This window comes from Mercurialis annua, linkage group LG2, assembly GCF_937616625.2.
Source record: "Mercurialis annua linkage group LG2, ddMerAnnu1.2, whole genome shotgun sequence".
NCBI classification, from domain to species: Eukaryota; Viridiplantae; Streptophyta; class Magnoliopsida; order Malpighiales; family Euphorbiaceae; genus Mercurialis; species Mercurialis annua.
In genome coordinates this window covers 29,651,879-29,670,572 of record NC_065571.1, presented here as the reverse complement: position 1 = coordinate 29,670,572, position 18,694 = coordinate 29,651,879, and the positions used below count along the sequence as shown (strand labels likewise).

Below are 18,694 nucleotides of genomic sequence, written 5' to 3'. Positions count from 1 at the left end.
TTCCAAACGAACTAACCCTCCTGGAGTCTTATCTTATCAGGTATGCCAATAATACCAGTAATAACGAAGGAGAACGCTCTAAGCTCTACAGGGTTATTCTTATGCTTCTCCAAGGAGCTAACGAGCCTGGGAGATAACAGTACTAGAGTGCTAGAAATCCTCCACTCGAGATTACTTTTCTATAGCTGGTGGGTGGCACTCCTTCTCCAAGCGAGCCTGTTCTGTTGGAGTGGTAGTTGGTTGCTGTTTGAAAGGGAAACCCTACCATTCATTCAAAAATGACTCTTCTGTTAAAGTCCTAATGGCAAAGGTATCCAGTGCCTTACAGTAAGGCATATAATGTATCTCTTGCTCTCTTTTAGAGTTCTAGTGTAAAAAGCCTATCCAATTGAAGTCCCTATTTCTTTCCTTGGATGTGGCATTTGATTCTACTCGATACCCGGAGAGTGCCCTTTTTCTTCATTCTCCTTTAACTACGGGTTTAGGAAGAGGGGCAGTTTACAGACACCTAGTTCCCTGTCCCAGTACTATACCCGGTATAAGTAGTTTATCTACAGTAGAGAGACTTTTCCAAGATCAAGAAATCGGTACTTTCAGAACTCAAGTAAGCAAGCGAGTTGCCTAATTCCTCTCAGCCTTACTTCTCTTTCATGTATCACTGATAGTAAGTAGCTCACTAGTCAAGTGAGAAGAAAGGGAGGAGGTAAGCTCAGTCTCAGTCAAGTAATTAGGCAATGGAGTGAGGGGACTCGAAGAAAAATAAGAAAAGGAATGAGAGATGGGGAAGTAAAGGGGAGGAAAGCGAAGCCTTACTGTACTGATAGTTGAGTAAGGACTGAGAAGCTTCAAGTTCCCGCCTACGCTTTGCCCCTTACACAATTCTCTCTGACCGGGGTGGGAAGGTAGTGTATAACTCACTCGTGCTCGCAAAGATCAGAAGTGGTTTCCCCTTTCTTCTTCCCACTAAACAGAAACTCAAGAATTCCTTGTAGGGTCCGCTTACCAATCGCTCTATTTTATCTTTCCTGCCTACAGCTCACGACGTACTTTCCTTTCTTTGATCTACTATGTATTGTTATATTTTACTGAAGTTTCTACTTCTTATCCCTACTTACTATTTGTTGAGCTACTTACGTACTCTCTTTCCCTTACTATTTGAGTTCTATTTTCACTTTCTCCTTCAGCTGCCTTATAGTGCTTTCCTTTCACATTCAATCACCTTGTAGGAGCCTAAACCTCTTTCCCGTGAGAATATGTAATATTTCCAGCGCCTATTTTAAGTAGCGGATGAAGCGGCAATCTTCCTTGCTCCGTTGTCAGCTAATAAAGCAAGAGTTTCACTGCCCTCCTTGCGATTGGTCGCTGTGTGGACTCATAAGCCTTTCCTTTTGGATTCTAGTTAAGGAGGCTTCCATCCTTCCTGCTGTTACAACTCCTTCTCCGATTTAAGAGTTGTGTTGATTCGGTTGTAATAAAAAGATTAGGATAGTTAGGACAACCATTGAGTTCTGCTTTTTGAGTTAGGGTGTAACAAGGGGGGGGGGATTGGATTCTTAATCCCCCTGAGACCTTGCTGTTATTCTATCCTCTTTCCTTCTTTTAGGACTTCTTAGAGTAGTGGAAGTTTTTGTATGCACTTTCTCTATCTAATGAAAAGATTAAGCTAGTAAGGACTGTTCTTATAGGGGGTTCGGGTCTTGTCTTTGCTCATTCGCCGCAGTTACAAGTATTCCCCCATATACCTCTAAGTTCAGGAATAACACATTCAGTAACGAGTTGAACGTCTGAGTTGAGATCAAGAATGTTGGGTTGGATTGGAGAAATCTCTGGAAGATCTGAAAAAACCATATTTTCTTATTTATATAACCTTCATTTTGTCGAAAATCTTTCCAATCTTTGCTCCCTGTCAGAAAACATACTGCCTGCCCACTGCTCTGCCTTTTCAGAGAGATGATCATCCTCTGAATCCTGATCTAGCTCGAGGAGCTCTCGGTTAAGTTGCTCTATTTATCTGTCCAAATTGGCCAGAATCTGCTGTGTATTTTATTTTTCTTCTTCTACCCACATGTGAGCCATAATATCAGATTCAACTAAATTTGGGACGAATTTGAATTCCAGCTCCGTAAAAAGGACTCAATCTAAATTTTGTATATAAATATGAAAAAAAGTGGCATAATAAGACGATTTTTAGCACCCCTATTCTGATGTTCAGTCCGCTGAAAAAAGGTCGAACTAATTTCGTATTATAAAAAGATTCGATTAATGGAAAGCAAATTCCCTTGTTATATCGTTGTAGTCTCGTTCTTTTGGGGGGTTCTCGGCAGACAACAGAATTGTGTTCGACTCCCATAAACCCGATGTGGCGAAAAAGACTGATACAACGAGATATGCCGTGCATGCATTAAATCATTTTTCAGCCCCATTTCTAGTCATTTATGCACCTGTCAATCTTTTCGTTCTATTTCTCTTTGTCATCATGGACCGCAGAGCTGCGGAACGTTTTACTAACTATTTATGGAAATCCATGATAGTCTTAGCACTCTGTTCCTGCCTTATACACAAGTTAGTTACTTTCGTTCCTAAACGACTCTCTTTTTCTTTTTTTATCAAAGCTGTAATTTTCGTTCCTGCGCTTCCTTCTAGCCTACCACTGCTTGTTGCCTACGAAAAAGCTTTCAAAGCAAAGAGCGTAGACACTCGACAAGAGGGAAAGGAACTGAAAGTCTCGACTGAAAGGAGAGGAGAGATCCAGATGGGAACTGAAACACCTTTCGAACTTAACTTTCTTCCCCTAGCCTATGACAGCATTCCCATAGCTCTATGCCTGCCGTCTTTCTGGGTCACCCATCATTCGCACAGGTAAGTCAGGACCATATACCTCGGGTGCCTTCTGGTTGGCTTTCCAAAAAGCCTATTCCTGAGCTCCCAACCATTCCTGTATGATGTTCTAATATTGCGGTGAGGCCTTTAGACATAGACAATTCCTACTGCCAAGCTAAAGGAAAAGATCCCACCTTCTTCGTCTCTTCTTGCCCTTGGGGCACTTTACTCGAGCTAATCAGTCTTGGCTTGGTGCCGGCAATGGAAGAACATCTGATTCACCAATAGGCATATTACGAAGAAAAAGGCAATCTAAAGTGCCAATCTCAACTCCTTCGGACCTTTACTTCTGGGGAGAAAGCAGCTTTTGTTGGGCAAACAGGTTCCATTTTCATATGCTTAATAAGACATGTGATTGGAGAAGTCAAGCACCTGGTTTTTTTTGTCCTGTTATTCCGGAGGTGAGAACCCTATTTCCCAACCTGGTTCTATCTCTCAGGCGTAAACTTCTTTCGTAAAGTCAAGCACTGTTCAAGCTAGTGCGAGGTATGTAGTCGCTGTGGTTGAAGTCTAAGATTCAAAAGCAAACCTGCTTTCTCAGGTTCAAAAGCTGAAGGCGAAGCTGGTCCAGCTCCGGTGGAATTTGAAAGTTTGCAGCAATATCCTTTGGAGCAGTTGTACAAGCCTTCTGTCATCTTCACAAAGTCCCGGTACAACTGACAGCTCTACAACGAGATGAGAAAGCTCATGTGGCATGTCACCTATGAGCACATAAGGAATCCAAGGCATCATTGCAGCTTTAATCTCTTCAGCATTTCTAGTTACCCTCTTTCCATTTCCTTTCGTTCCTCTACCGTTGGTCGAGCCTCTACAAACCTTCGTTTGCTACCAATGCTTAATAATAGAACCTCCAGGTATGAAGGTTGCTTCTTCTTTCCACTGGACATCCTACATTCTACAGAGGGAATATGCTTGGAATAAAGGATCACTGCTTAGGTAGCCGACCAAAAAAAAGATGGAAGGAAAGGGGCGTAGCATTTTAAGTGCTTTTCCTTAAGTTGCCGGATAAAGGTTTGAGTTTGCCTTACTTATTCCTTTAAAGCAGTTAGAGGTAAGCTCATACCAAGCATTCCCTTACAGCATTTTTAAGTAAAGTGGTAAGCCGGATAGGGATGCTACAAGGTGCTATGAAAGAAGCCGAAGACCTAAAAAGAGAGAGACGGGGCTTGGTAGATTGCAGAATAATAAAGGTGGTAAGTGCTTCCAGTGAGAAAGCCAGATTGAAAACCTTGACTTTAATCTCTCCTATCCTAGGTCGAGGGTAAGCCCATGATCTAGTGCCTCTTCTTATTGATCCAGTGAGCAAGCCTCTTCTTGAGAAAGTAGTCCATTTTTTCCTTGTTGAAAGGCGCAGTCCATCCCGTCCCGGTGGAGGTTCCTTCCACACCGCCGTCTGCCTTTGTTTGAAGGAGTAATTGCTATTTGAATTCCTTCTTTTTGAGAGCCTGTGCTATTCTGGGAGGGAGTTTAATACGAGCCAAGAAAGAGGGTGCTCTCTTTCCTCTTGTTTTTGGGTTCATAACCGAGACTCTTGAATCTGCAGTTAAGGGAATCTCACCAGTTCTTGGAATAAGAGCTCTGGGACTTAATAGCTTTGAGGGAGCTAGCCCTATTTTCGGATTCGCAAGCAGAACAGCGGATGACAGAACTGCGGATTCAATATCAATAGCTGTGGATTTTCTTCTTATATATGCAACCTCTTCTTGCAGCGGATAAGCTAGAGCACAGCCGATATGCGACAGAAAGCTGAATAGTCTCTATTGACAGCGCATCCGCACGGATATGCGAAAGCGTTAGGGCTTTGCTTAGCGTTAAGGCTTGAATCGATAGGGCTTTACTGACTTAAAGAGTCTGGGCCAGGCAATGCTCTCTCTGTAACATGTCGCTTATCCGCTGTTTTTCCCCCTACTTTCCATTAAAAGCTCCATACATACTATCCCGGAGGTGAACTAGAGCTGGAGGACGGCCCTCGTAACACGGCAGCCCTAGATTCCTAAGCAGGAAGGAGGGGGGATTTAGAGTAATTTATATAACACTATCTAAAAGGCTATCCTCACTACTAGCAATCTGTAGATAAAGGAAATGAAGTACTACCACAAGTAGCAGCTGATTCAATAGCAGTTCTCCTTTCCTTAACAAGTAAGCAAGTAAACTACCTTTGCAACTACCCAAAATATGTTGAGAAAGTCAATCTTCTAAGCTGAAGTTAGTGTTTATGTCGGTGACTCGCAAAAAGACTATGACGTTCAAGCGTAACCTCTAGTAAATAGAATTCGTAAGAAAAGAGTATGTTTCCCCAACTCCTCAATCTAGTAGTCTTCCTTCTAGCGCTATCGCTTTCTTTAATTATTTATGTTACACGTCTATCTCACTGTGAAAGTAAACTCCTAGCTCTAAGACTAGGGATCTCTTGCCTACGCATTTTCATCTGTACTTTGATGATAGTCATAGGGCCCACGCTGTCCCTATTACTTTTGCTCTTAGCTGCAGCCCAATAAGCTATTTGACTTTCTATCTTCTTTCTGATCTCCTGCTTTGTCCTTACTCCGAGCGAGAAAAAATCCAATGCATTCTTTTCGTTTCGATACACAGTACGGTTCGACTACGCATTCACAGTAGATAAGACTACAGCTGGGATTGAGAACATGAATTCGTGCGTGACATAGTCCTACCTATTGAGAGATCCGGATTTGAACCTTCCTATGGTTAGTTAGGAAGGCTCCTATCTGACTATAAAGCAATGTGGTGCCAGATGAAAGAAGAAGATGTTACTCACTGATCCTTCTTCCTTCGAATCAACATCAGTAGTGGCCTAATGCCCGTCTTTGAGGCAAGCGAATCGAAATCGACGTATCAATCGGACTGCTTTTCTTTTGGGTTTTGGGTGAGAAAGGCACTCTATTTTCCATGACCTGAAAACTACCAAAGCCTTTACTTACTTTTTTCCATCTTTGAATAGCGACTTAAACCCCTTTAAGGTCATTTTTAAAAGGATCTCTTTCTATTTTATATTCATTCCATTCCCATGCCGTAATATATCCAATTTTTCCTTTATAAGTCCCATCTCTTACTTTGTTTTATCACCTCGGAAAAAGAACCCTAATGATGCACCTGACACTAAGACTTTCCATTTTTCTTATAGTTGCTAATTCTACCTGCTCGAGGCCTTGTTGCTATGAAGGACCAGGAGTTTTCTTCCTACGGTCACTTATATGCTCATGGGCCGAAGCAAACATTTGTTGACTCTTTCGCTTACTTATCCATTGTTCAAAAGGTAAGACTGTCACATGAACCCTTTTATAGAGGAATTCTGGCAGTTCATTCTCTGAATGAAAGATCTATGAAATTAAGGCTCATCTGAAACAAATAGATAGATGCGACAAAGTCTGTCTCTACTACTACTTAAGCTAGACTATAACTCCTAAAAAAGGAAGGTGCTCTAGCCAAAATGTTTGCAAGTGAAACAGAAGTAGGGTTCAGTGCTTTCCTCTCTTTTCTTTTCATTCGAGACTTTCAGTACCTTTCACTTCTCAATAAGAAAGAAAGTCTTATTGAGAAGCTTTTCTTTCCTTTCACCCCAGACTATAAAGAGAGTTTTTCTAACCCCAAAACTATATCAAGGAAGTAGAGCAAAACTACCCAGACTCTCTCTATTAAGTCTAGCTTCCCTACCCTTACTCTCTCGATCCATCCAAGTAACCCCTCCCATACTCGTTCTAGTCAGAACCCTTCTTATTGCTTCGCCTTCCTAAGATGACTTATAGTAACATTAGTACAGTTATGCTCATATGACATCCCTATCCCTATAATAACCGCTTATCCATAGGCCACTGCCACTAAGAACTTATTGCTTTAGGAGCTTATAAGCAGAAGCCGTAGGAAAATCTTGTTATTTATATGTCTATAGTGTTAAGTCCTTATGGCTCCTACTTGAAGTAAAAGCGTTAGCCTACACCTACGGTATACCTAAAACCCTATCCTTTCGGTCTTGTCTTAGCCCGGTTAGCCAATGCTACCTCAACTAGTATTTTAATGAGATGCCCTTAGATCGGAACAGGCAACTGCCTCAAACTCCTGAAATGAAAACGGTTTCATTCCTACGCTACGCCCCTTATACTATTAATAATGTAAGTAAAGCAAAGCTAGGCCAGTGTAAGTTGAGTTGCCTGTCGGCTATTTTGAGTTCTCTGTGAGCAAGTACGAGTAATCTCCTCTAGAGTATAGAGTATTCCATTCACCCTTTTCCTACGAAGGGACTTTGACTCATCTTACTCCGTTTTTCGCCTATATCATAGGCTCTTATAAGAAAGGGCATAATGAATATGGGGCTAATACCATTTCTAGATACCTTTAATAATCGTAATAAACGTCCTAAGAAGATAGAACAATTTCATACCCAGAATGTCTCCCTTACATAAGGGACCCATAGGAGTTCTCCTGGGCATAAGTAGCCTAAGAGGGATAAGAGTAAGACCTTTAATAAGGAGCTAAATGAGGTGTCTCTTGTTTAAGAATACGAATCTAAGAATCATCTGAAGGTTGAGGGCGAACATTCTATTTTGATCGATGAATAGTTTCGCAAAAAGCCAATCGAGAGAGAAACCTACAAACCTGTGTAGGGAATAGAGGTGAATCGAACATCCTATTGAAATAAGGTGTGTTAAAGGAGAAGCTGTCCTTGTAAAAGGAGCGGAAACTCAACTATCCGCTGATAGCTTGGAAGGGTCAGGAGATGAGAATCCGAGAAAAGAAGCAACGGGAGTAGACAAAATGTTTGGCGAAGGAAGCACGAGTAAGATCATTAGTAGATAGAGTGATTTTTCCATCGCTAGTGGCGTGAGAAGCATATCTGATTGTTACAGATTCGGATAAAGATTGAGTGCTTTCAGTAGATCCAGTTAAACAACAAGCACCAATGAACTATTAAATCATAAGGTTTCCAGTATCTGAGAATCAGACTTAAGACTTTTGGCCTGCCTGATCCTACTCTTCCCATAGGCAATGGCTATTCTAGCTAGTTCCTGCTAATCAACTGATGACAATTTTTATTCCTTTTATTTGGCGTTAGTAGCCTACGCAAACAATTATTCATTCTGATGCATCTCCGGCTGCCTACTGTTATGAGTTTCGTATCATCAATATGATCAGTTCATTCTAGAGGCTTGGGGTCTTTCAGCAAGACTAACAACCAAAGAAGCTACCTGATGTCGTTGGCTGCCTGGGATTCTTCAGCCTTAACTGTGATGGTTCTATCTATAAAAGCCTCACGCGAAGAAGAAGAGGATCTTTATGGCACCGAAACAAGGAAATAAAAAGCCATTCTCTGCCCCGTCCGCATCCTTAGCCGGGTGAGGCCTATTGACTGAAATGGGTATCTTATTTATGTCATATGCTGATCGATGGCGATAAAAAATTTCATCGAATGCTACTTTCTTTCCTCGATGAGGGACCGCCTAGATCGGATTTTGACTACTCCCTGTTATCGACTTTAAGCGGAGAAAGCTAATTCAGTAGTCGATTTTTGAACGAGTCGAGCATTTGAAACTGGAGAATAAAGGCAAATAACTTGTCATCTATCGGTTGCAAGAAGAATCTTCGTTGCAGATGAAATATTCAGTAGTTGCTAGTCGCAATCCCAGTCCCGGGGTAAGATCAGTCTCCAGTTAAGAGGGATAGTAGTCATCTCTGTTCCTTGATCTTCAATGGGGAAGGGGGTGAAAGCGGAGAATCTCTTTTCTTGTGAAAGAGATAGATGTCTTTATCTTAGGTCTAAAAAGAAGAGACCTTGGGAGGACGAGCTAGTACAGCTAGATAAGAGGGTAGCATTTGAGTTCCCCTCCTTTCATGTCGGTAGTAGGCTATGTGATTGCCTTTGTATAACCTTTTCTTTATCTTTCCCTTGTAGTGGAAGATGGAATACTATTCAGATTCTTAAGGCATTTAAGCAAAGTTCCCCTACATGTCGTTGGAAGTTGGAGTGCCATTTTCTAGGGAAGACGATCCAGCCGAAGGCAATTTGAGCCTCATAAGCCCCTCAAGTTTCCGCAAGCAAAAGGGCTTCTTTAAATGTAAAAAGTTTTATGCATGCGCAAGATAAGTCGAAGGCCTTAGTCTGTGACAGTCCCCGAGTAAGAAGTTTCTATTAAGAGTCTACTTTTTCAACCAGTGTTCCAGGTAAGACTGTTTATAGTCGCATTCTTCTGCTGTCCCCTTGTTGGAGGAGTGAATACTTTCATCCAGTTCCTTACGAGTCAATTCCCCTCCAGCCAGTCTTCAGCCAAGAGTATCTTATCACAAGCCATCCGGGAAGGGAAATCCTAGACTCAGACGAGGAGAACTCACACTCGCTGGTGAAGTAGTCCTCAAAACCAGGGGAAGAACAACTCTGAAGGGACCCCTAAAATGGACTGATGCTGCTATTGATCAAATAACTTGCTTGTTCTTGGTTGGTTCATTGCTTCCCATTCTTTTTTTTGCATTTCTCTTCTTTTCCCGATTCTTGGCATTTGAAGAATTGTCTTTTCTATTGCTGTATTGGTACGTTGGTTTAGAGTTAGATCCCTTCATTATGAGTAGTATTGTTTAGCAAGGAGTAACTGACAGACTCTATCTGAGCTTTAGCTGCGAGGGACTGGTCTGGTAATGGGAATCTATTAGTTTTTTATGAAACTAGGTTCGCGTATGAATGCTTAGCGAATCCGCTTTTGCTTTTTCATCTCGAATCAGGAATAGGGACTGGTCGGCACGTACCTTTTTCTCTTCTTAGATCCATTCCCGACATTAGTCTGAGGTCGAATTGGTCAGATGTAACGAGATTGGCTGATTAAGTAAGTAGGGTCTTTCCGTCGTCAATCCATTGCTTGCTTTGCTTGTTCGCTTCATCATTGGTATGCCTGCGGCTTATTGGGTCAGATCTTTAGTTAGTGTGCTCACTCCTTCTCTTGGAATTGAATATCTATTTTTTCTTTTTTTGTTATCTTATACGCTCGAACTCTTTTTGGAGTCCTTGCTAACCGTAGGCTTACTAGAATAATCATTCTCAATGAAACTCTTATTCATTTCATTTTATGGAATAACTCTCTATAACCAACCAATAAGCAAAGACCAATTCGAACTAATAGATTAAATTAGCGGTGATTCCCAAATAAGAGAAATGACCGGAATATCCCTACAAGCCACTTCTTCTTATATCGATCGCGTGAAGACTCCTTCTTTTATATGATGATCGATGAGCGGCAGACATGTCCGATGGAGCTCGAGGGAGAATCGAAGGAGAATGGCTGGAACTCGCGAAAGAAAGAAGAGGGGTGACCCCAGCGGATTCCTATCCCAACGATTTCCCTGCTGTTGACATGCGTATGCCCGCTGATTTGACCTTCCGACCAGCCTGGCAAACTGCTCTTTAGTCTTAATAAAGATGGGGATCATAGCAAAGGATATCTCATATCGTACAGATTGGCCAAGCCTTTCCCAGCAGCCCAATCAACAAACGAAAGAAAGATTGAAAGCGAAGCACGGGGACCAATTCTTCCTTTCACTCCGGGCAGGGACTAAAGGAAAAGAAAAAGGGATTGGGGGGGCGAGTCGGGCGAGAGAGAGAAAGTCCTCCTTCTCACTCGACTTGCGCGAGTCACTGCCACTCCGTGCGCCATAAGCACCACCCCCAATTGAATTTATTTATATCACATTCATTTTTCAGCAAAGTTGCATTGTGTTTTTTTGCATTTGTGTTGGGGAACGAAAAGTGATTTAGTAGGTGATAAGTATAACCATATGTGCCAAAATGGAACAAGTTTCGATTAAGTTAATGATCAGTGGCTTGCTTGCCTCCCTTAAAAAAAGGCACATCACTTAGACTGCTAAAAACTGATGCAAGCTAAGTTCCTCGGTACTTATGGGCCAAAGCGTTTAAGAAATCAGTGCATATTCAATATTGCCTTCGTCGACTATTGCTGGTGACTCCCCTCATCAAAAGCTTTTTCAAAAGATTCCAAACTTTTCCTATTTTAAAGCCTTTGGATGTCTTTGTTTTCCTCATATTGAGGCTTCACAAAAAAACTTGTTTTCTCAAAAGAAAATCGTTGGAGTGTATCTTTCTTAGATATAGTGAAGAACATAAACATAAAGGGCAGTTTTAATCGGTTTGATGAAAGTAGATTTTTCTCTTCTATTCTAGGATTTTCGGATTCGGCTAAAATTATGGGAGAGAATCTTGAGCAGCAGCAGCTTCAAGCCATTCATGAATTTCAGCCGTTACAACAGCAGCATTCATCTTCGGATTTTCAGCAGCCCATGCTCAGGCATGACCAGTCCACGTCACAGCCCATTCAGACTTACATCCTCTACGATAAGCAAGTGAATGCTGGTATCCAATCAATTGTCTGAAGCTCCTGAGTCTCAGGGCCCCTTATCTCCTTCTCAAAATCTCAGAAGATACACACCCCTATTGATCGATTTTTCTCCTATGGTTCCTAGTCTCTTGACTTGAGCACAAGTCTTCCAAAATCTAAAAAATCATGGAACCAGACTCTTATCTTACGATCAAGCCAAATCTGATGAGAATTGGAAACGAGCTATGTTAGAAAAAATGGAAGCCCTCAAAAGAATGAAACCTGGGATCTTGTCTTTCCACCACCTGACAAAAACATTGTTGGGTCAAGGTGGGCTTACAAGATCAAATACAAGTAAGATGGTTTTTTTATATGGAGGTACAAACGGCTTGTAGCAAAAGGCTTTTATCTTGAGTAAGAAAGCTCGCCTGGTTGCTCAAGGCTATGAAAAAGAGTATGGTATAAATTTTGCCGAGACGTCACGTTCAGTCCAGTTGCTCAAAATGGTACCATTCGCACCCGCTTACATTCAGCACTGGCCCAACTCTCATCCCAGTTAGACGTCAAGAACCCTTTCCTTCACGGAGATCTCAAAGAAGAGGTCGAGGCCAACCTCCCCCCGGTTATGAAGACTCTATTCATCCAGACTATTTGTGTAAGCTTTCAAAGGCTCTCTATGGACTCAACTCAAACAGGCTTTGAAAAATGCAGCACAGCACTACTAACATTAAATAGTAGTTCAGCTGGATCACACCTTATTTGTTTGTCAAGCGCTATCAAGTATATTCCCCTTTGAAGTTTAAAAAAAAAGGAAAAATTGAAATATTACCGGCAATGATTCTGCTGCTATTCCGAAGCAACGTCTTGGCAAGCAGTTTCATATGAAAGATATGGGTCCTCTAACCGGGATTGAAGTTTTTCCGTCTCCAGGTATGCATCTAACTTAAGCAGAAGTATGCCATGGAATGCTTCACAGGTTGCCCTGTGTGACTCCAGCTTAATGCCAAGCTGTATTCTCGTGATGGTGAGCTGCTATCAGATCCATCGGCCTATAGGAGTATGTATGGTGGGTGGTCTCCAGTACTTCACTCTGACTCGCCCAGAGATTTCGTTTGCTGTTGGACTTGTAGACAAGTTTATGCAGTCTCTTCGGGTCTCTCATTTAGTAGCTGCTAAATGTATTTTAATATTTCTAAAAGCTTGACTATTCTGGAAACCTTGCTATCCCTATTCTATTAGTCAAGCTTGGCAACCCCTACCTCTTAAAGCTGAAGTAAGGTATTAATGCTGGTGATTTAGAGACAGTGGTTGCTCGCTCTAGTGCAGAAGCCGAGTAAAGGGCTCTTGCTGATACTACATCAGAGATTCTTTTGTTGCGATGGATATGGGAGTCACTTTTTCTGGGCCTACTATTCTCTTTTGTGACAACAAGAGTGCTATCCAAATAGCACACAACGATGTGTTTTATGAGTGATCAAAACAAATCGTTACTCACTTAGGGCACTTCGTTCGCCATCACTTTCTACAGGGTTCAATGCCATACATTTCCTCAGAGCTTCAGATCTAAGCATATTGATTCTATATCTTCTATATATAGTAAGTAAGTAAGTAAGTCTTGCTATATTCATGCTTTTTTACATGTATATATAGGGCTTTAAACCCTCAATGAAATACATAAATGAAACCCTATTAAAAAAAAATTATAGTAAGTAATCGAGGAATTTTCTAAAACTACATTTGACTGACTATACTCTCTTTTTGTCCCCCGCCGGGTGAGCCTAATATTAAGAAAAACTCTAAAGGAAAAGATGTGATACACGTCTTGGAGTGAAAGACAGAGGCCTTGCTTTTTTTCTCTCCATCTCCAGAAAAAAAAGCAAGGCCTCTCTTCCCTCCCGGTGTCCCCATTAGTTGATATACGGAATTGGAAAGGAATTCCAGATCATTCAGATTTTAGGCGGAATGGAATATGGATGGAATCGAGAGTCCGATTTCAGAGGCTTGATCCACTTTGTAATCATGAATCATCAACAAATCCCTAAAAGCTTCTTTATACTGTCGCCACGGAAAAGGTTCAGATAGGGAGAACTCTTAGATTCTCAAGGTTTATATAGTCTTTATGAAAATCCATCTCCACCTATGTTGTGCCCTTCCCCCCAAAGCATTCCGGCATCTGTTATTCCTGGTCTCACCCTGTGAAGCAAAGTCGGACAAGGGGGAAGACATGGAATTGATAGGAGGGAACCGTAGCCAAGTGGCTAAGGCATGAGTCTGTAAAACTTCTATTCGTCGGTTCGAATCCGACCGGTTCCTACAGCGCCGCGCCATTCCACCCATCATTTTCTTATTAGCAGTCTTTGTCTTTTTTTTATGTCTCTAGTTTATTTTCTCTTTCTTTAGCAGCTATCCTTGCTGGTCTTACAGCTGTGGTACTATAGACATATCTAGTTAGTCTTCTTCTTTTCTCGCCTTTGTCGTCCTTCATCCTCTTTACACTTAGTTGCTTTAGCCTTCGTCTTTCGGCTTTAGGATTAACTCAATCTTCTTTAAAAAATAGGTATTCAGTGAGTGACTCTTTCCGTCTTTAGTTTAGGTTCATTACGGCAGTTGTTAGTTTCGTCTCTTTATCAGTTAATTCGGTATCGTTTATTAATATTAATTACGTATATTATTATATATATAGGGGGTAGTCCTTCCCCCAAGTGTGCCTAAAGTCTTATGTTCGAAAATCCCTTTCCAAGCGGGTTAAACCATCAGACTCGACTAAGAAAACTATGCCAGAGACTAATCCTAGTAACCATCCCCGAAATCCAGGGAGGTACTCTTGAAGGCATGGCGGGCTCCAAGCTACACCCTTCTCTGCTACCAAATCATAAATCTTCCAGAGAAGACCAAAGCGAATAAGCTCACTCGATTCGCGTCTGATCCCCCATTCTGTCTCATAGACTGATGCAGAAAAGAAGTCACTTAAGGAAACATCCGGTGAATTCGCGACACTCCAGTACCAATGGATGTACTGAAGCCAATCCCTCATCCAGTTTCTGAGCAAAGACCAATCAAGGAAGTCTTTTTCCCTCTCGGTGGGAAACAACTCATCAGGAGCCACCTTTAAATCCGAAGGTTTCATCTCTTTATGAAGGAAGGGGATAATGAAACCTCGAAGATAAGGAAGCGAAAGCTCACTCTGCCAAGCCACAATTCTAATGGATAGTCATTGTAACCCCGAGGCTTGGTGTACATAGCAAGAACCCGCTCAAAGTGACGAGATCTTGTATGACTGAGTTTGGCAAGGACCCCCTCCACCGCCTATCCTTACTAAGGTAGAGAACCTTCGTAATGATAGGATATTTTTTACATATAGCCATCAGACCATATGGATGATGGTAAGCAAGCAAACAACGAGCAGAGAAATCCACGCGTCCACCCTTGACGCAAAAACGCTTAGCAAACTCAAATGCACCAGTGTCAGAAATCAGAGATTTTTTAGTTTAAATGGAAACTCCTAATTTCTGAAGACACTGAAAATAAACTTCAGCAACTTGCACATCAGCGATGACAACATCATCACCGAGCATGGGACACATCAACTAAAGTGGCTTTTGAACGAGACCTACCGGCTTAGGAGCAGTTGTTACTAAAATGGGTGTACCCATAACGGGGTTCTGATCTCTAAATGGCTCTGGATCTGTCTCTACATCTTGAGTATCTATAACAGGATATGGAACTCAATATCGATCTGAAACTTGAAGGGGAAAGAGACATCCCTTTTGGCTTTGTTGATTTACTACGTGATGATTTTATTGAAAAAGATCGAAGCCGCGGTCTTTTTTTTCACTCAAGATTGGGTCTCTCTACCTGGTGTTCTGCCCGTAGCTTCAGGGGGTATTCACGTTTGGCATATGCCTGCTCTGACCGAGATCTTTGGAGATGATTCCGTACTACAATTCGGTGGAGGAACTTTAGGAACCCTTTGGAAAATGCACCCATTGCCGTAGCTAATCGAGTAGCTCTAGAATCATGTGTACAATCTCGTAATGAGGGACGTGATCTTGCTCGTGAGGCTAGCAAATGGAGTCCTGAACTAGCTGCTTGTGAAGTATGGAAGGAGATTCCATTTGAATTCCCAGCAATGGAGACTTTGTAATCCACTAATTGCCGTTCGTTCTCTTAATTGAATTGCAATTAAACTCGGCCCAATCTTTTACTAAAAGGATTGAGCCGAATACAAAGATCCTATTGTATATATTTTTTATAGATACATACTTAGCTAGATATACAAGATCTTAAAAAATAAGACTAAACAACTCAAACCTTTCTATTGTTGTCTTGGATCCACAATTAATCCTAAGGATTGGTGTATTCTTTTATATCCCGTAGTTTCGGATCATGGGTCGAGCCAAGTATCACAACTTCTTCTACCCATCCTGTGTCCTTTTCGTTTCGTGTTGGAATAGAAACTTATTAATAGACAGACGAGATTTTACGAACAATGTTCTTTCCTAGGAGAAAAGAAATCTTTCTTTTCTCGATGCGAATTTGACACAACATGACAAATTACTATTTCTTTATATTTAGAATTATTATAATATAATTGCCGGGAATCAGACACGTATAAATTCCTTTCTTCATTTTTTATGTTACCCAAAACGAGCGTAACCGCTTACCGAGAAATAGAAAAGGAGGAAAGATTGGTTCGAGGACCCGTTGGTCAAAGGAAAAGGGGGGTCCTGATTCCGGGGCGGAGCCGTATGACGCGAGAGTGTAGACTCTTGAACTCAGGGAGCGAGACCCTAAAAAAAGTTCAAGAAGCTATGAGGAGTGGTAAACTCTGAAAGGAAAGATGGAAACAGGGGAGTTGGCTAATAAAGATGGACAGTAACGATTGCGTAATATAAATTTTTCGGCCTCGTCATCGAAAGCGGCTTCCAATTGCACGGAAATTCTCAGCTATATGGGGGGCTTGGATGGTGAGCAAAAAAAATTGATCAAGAAGTTGGTCAACTTTCGCATGAAAGAAGGTAAAAGAACGAGAGTTCGTGGTATTGTTTATCAAACTTTTCATCGCCTATCTCGAACTGAACGCGATGTAATCAAACTTATGGTTGACGCCATAGAGAATATAAAGCCCATATGCGAAGTGGAAAAAGTAGGAGTAGCAGGTACTATTTATGATGTCCCTGGGATTGTAGCCAGGGATCGTCAACAAACTTTAGCTATTCGTTGGATCCTTGAAGCAGCTTTCAAACGACGTATAAGCTACAGGATAAGCTTAGAGAAATGTTCATTTGCTGAGATACTGGATGCTTACCGAAAGAGGGGAATTGCACGTAAGAAAAGGGAGAATCTTCATGGACTGGCTTCCACCAATCAAAGTTTCGCGCATTTCAGATGGTGGTAAAGTGAGACCACATAAAGAGTTTTTCCTCATTCAGTCAGATTTTTCAGTAAGATATGGTTTGACCCTTTTTGTTTTTGTTTTTTTATTCATATAGAAAGCCGGCCTTCCTCATACTCCTCCCTTCCTTCATTGAGTTGGAGGAATCCATAGGAGGCCCGCCCGTTATGCATTGCATGAAAGAACCTTTCTTTGTATGACTTCTCTTTTGCCTCAGGTCGAATGAATACGAAAGGGAGATCAGATCAATCAAAACAAAAAAAAGGCCATGAATGAAGAAGTAGTGGGCCTTTCACCCTCTTTCTAGTGACTCGGGTAAATGCACTTCAAAGGGAGGGAAGCTAGGTTTCCCATGTTGGTATGGCCGAGCATAAAAGATTTTGAAGTTAGGTCAAAAAGAAGAGGTAAAGAGAGAGAAGAGAAACGGAACCGATAGCCCCGAATTATGTCAGGGCAAGAGAAAGAAAAGTAAGGACTCTCGTTTTCCGCATACGCATATAGGCTGTGAAAAAGAAGTCCACTTTTATATTCTAATAGAGAAAGAGGGAGATTCGTCTACTTTCTTAATAAGGTAAGGGAACGAACTTCAAGTACTTCGTAGGACGGCGCCGTTTGCTAAGATGTGCTTCCACATCGTAAGCTTTAGTGCACAAGTCGTCGAATCCCTTAAAGGTTTTGGGCAGGAGTATCGACGACAAGTCGTGCCTGAAGTTGTTCATGCACATCTTGAGGAGCTCTTGCTGAGTCAAGGACAGGCAAAAGTAAGGGCTCGTCACCTTGCAATGAACTCCGTGACAGGTTCATTATCCCTTTGCTTGGTCTTGAGTTGAGATTGGCCCCTCCTATTGCGGAACACCAACCCGCTCATTTCCCTCAAGATCCTCTGCTTCCCCCCATCATCCTCATTCGATCCTGCCTGCCGAAGAAGGAGAAGGGCTAAAATACAAAGGCAATTAGCGCTAGAGAGAGGCACTAGCAAGACAACGCGCAGCACTCTAATCTAATGCACTAATGCTAATGCACGCTAACTACCCCTAATCTAATGTGCTACTACCGCGCTATACTGCACCAAAGCTTACTATGCGCTTTAGCCTTATCAGCATCAGAGCTAGCCGGGCAAGAGAAGGTTGGTTTGCTCAGGTGGATGATGATGTAGACGCAGGCAATATAGTCACAGATGAGATTCCAACAGGTTTGTATAAGATGGGCATGGAAGCTATCCTAAAAGATTCTCGAGACGTACGCATAGAGAAGAAGAAAATAAGGCGCATAAGGTCAGGTTGCAGAATGGCCTCTCTCGTCGACCGGCAGAATAAACAAGAGTTACTACTAAATGGCTGGTTAAGATCTTATTGGTAGAATTCTTCTGTTTTTTTTTTGTCCTATCACTCAGAATGAGAAAAGTATGTGTGTAGATAGGACGCGAGATGAATCACAAGGTCCCCTAAAGGCAGGCAGTTTTCAAGCATATAATATATGAGAGCTAGCCTTGCGCTGAACTAAAAACTATGTGTGGAGCTCTATCTTTACCTTGCCGGTCTTCTTTATTCAATTCATTGCATGTCTTTGATTCCCTGCCTTCTTTGACCTTTCTTTGGAGCTCTAAGAATCCCAAGCCGGAATCAGTAGTAGCTCCCAATGGACCAATCTACTATTGTATGGTAAGGTAAGCATTGCTCTTCCTTAACCTTCTTCTACCTTTGAAGATAGCAAGGGCATTGAAGCAATACCTGTGGGACCAATCATTAAGGCAAGTCAAAGCGTGGACAAGAAGGAAAGCTGTCTGTGAATAGAATCAATCCCTTCTCGATAGCCTGAGGAAGAGTGAATAGGCACAGTACAGGGATCGAACTCGAAGGAAGAAAGTAGCCAATTCTCTTTCTAGCTAGTCTTCCTTTACCTATGGAGATTCTAGGAGATAGAAGAAGAATCACATGTATGCGTGCTAAGCGTGGGCAAGCGAGGACAAGCAGAAGCTATGGAAGAGAGTCTTTCCTTGCTTTGGCATTCAGTAAGTAGGTAAAGCAGTAAGTAGGCTAAATAGGCATGTATGCTTTCTTGCCCTGAAATTCTTCCTTTTATTTTAGGA

General features: G+C 41.8%; 1 protein-coding gene and 1 pseudogene across 1 annotated transcript; both read left to right on the top strand.

Annotated features, from left to right (window-relative positions):
• The first annotated feature begins 14,869 nt into the window (after positions 1 to 14,869).
• Positions 14,870 to 16,022, top strand: LOC126669048 (ribulose bisphosphate carboxylase large chain-like; annotated as a pseudogene).
• A 128-nt stretch (positions 16,023 to 16,150) lies between these two features.
• Positions 16,151 to 17,668, top strand: LOC126669047 (ribosomal protein S7, mitochondrial). Its single transcript, XM_050362351.2, has one exon. The coding sequence runs from the start codon at positions 16,162 to 16,164 to the stop codon at positions 16,606 to 16,608; it is 447 nt and encodes a 148-aa protein (XP_050218308.1). The 5' UTR covers positions 16,151 to 16,161; the 3' UTR covers positions 16,609 to 17,668.
• Positions 17,669 to 18,694: the final 1,026 nt, after the last annotated feature.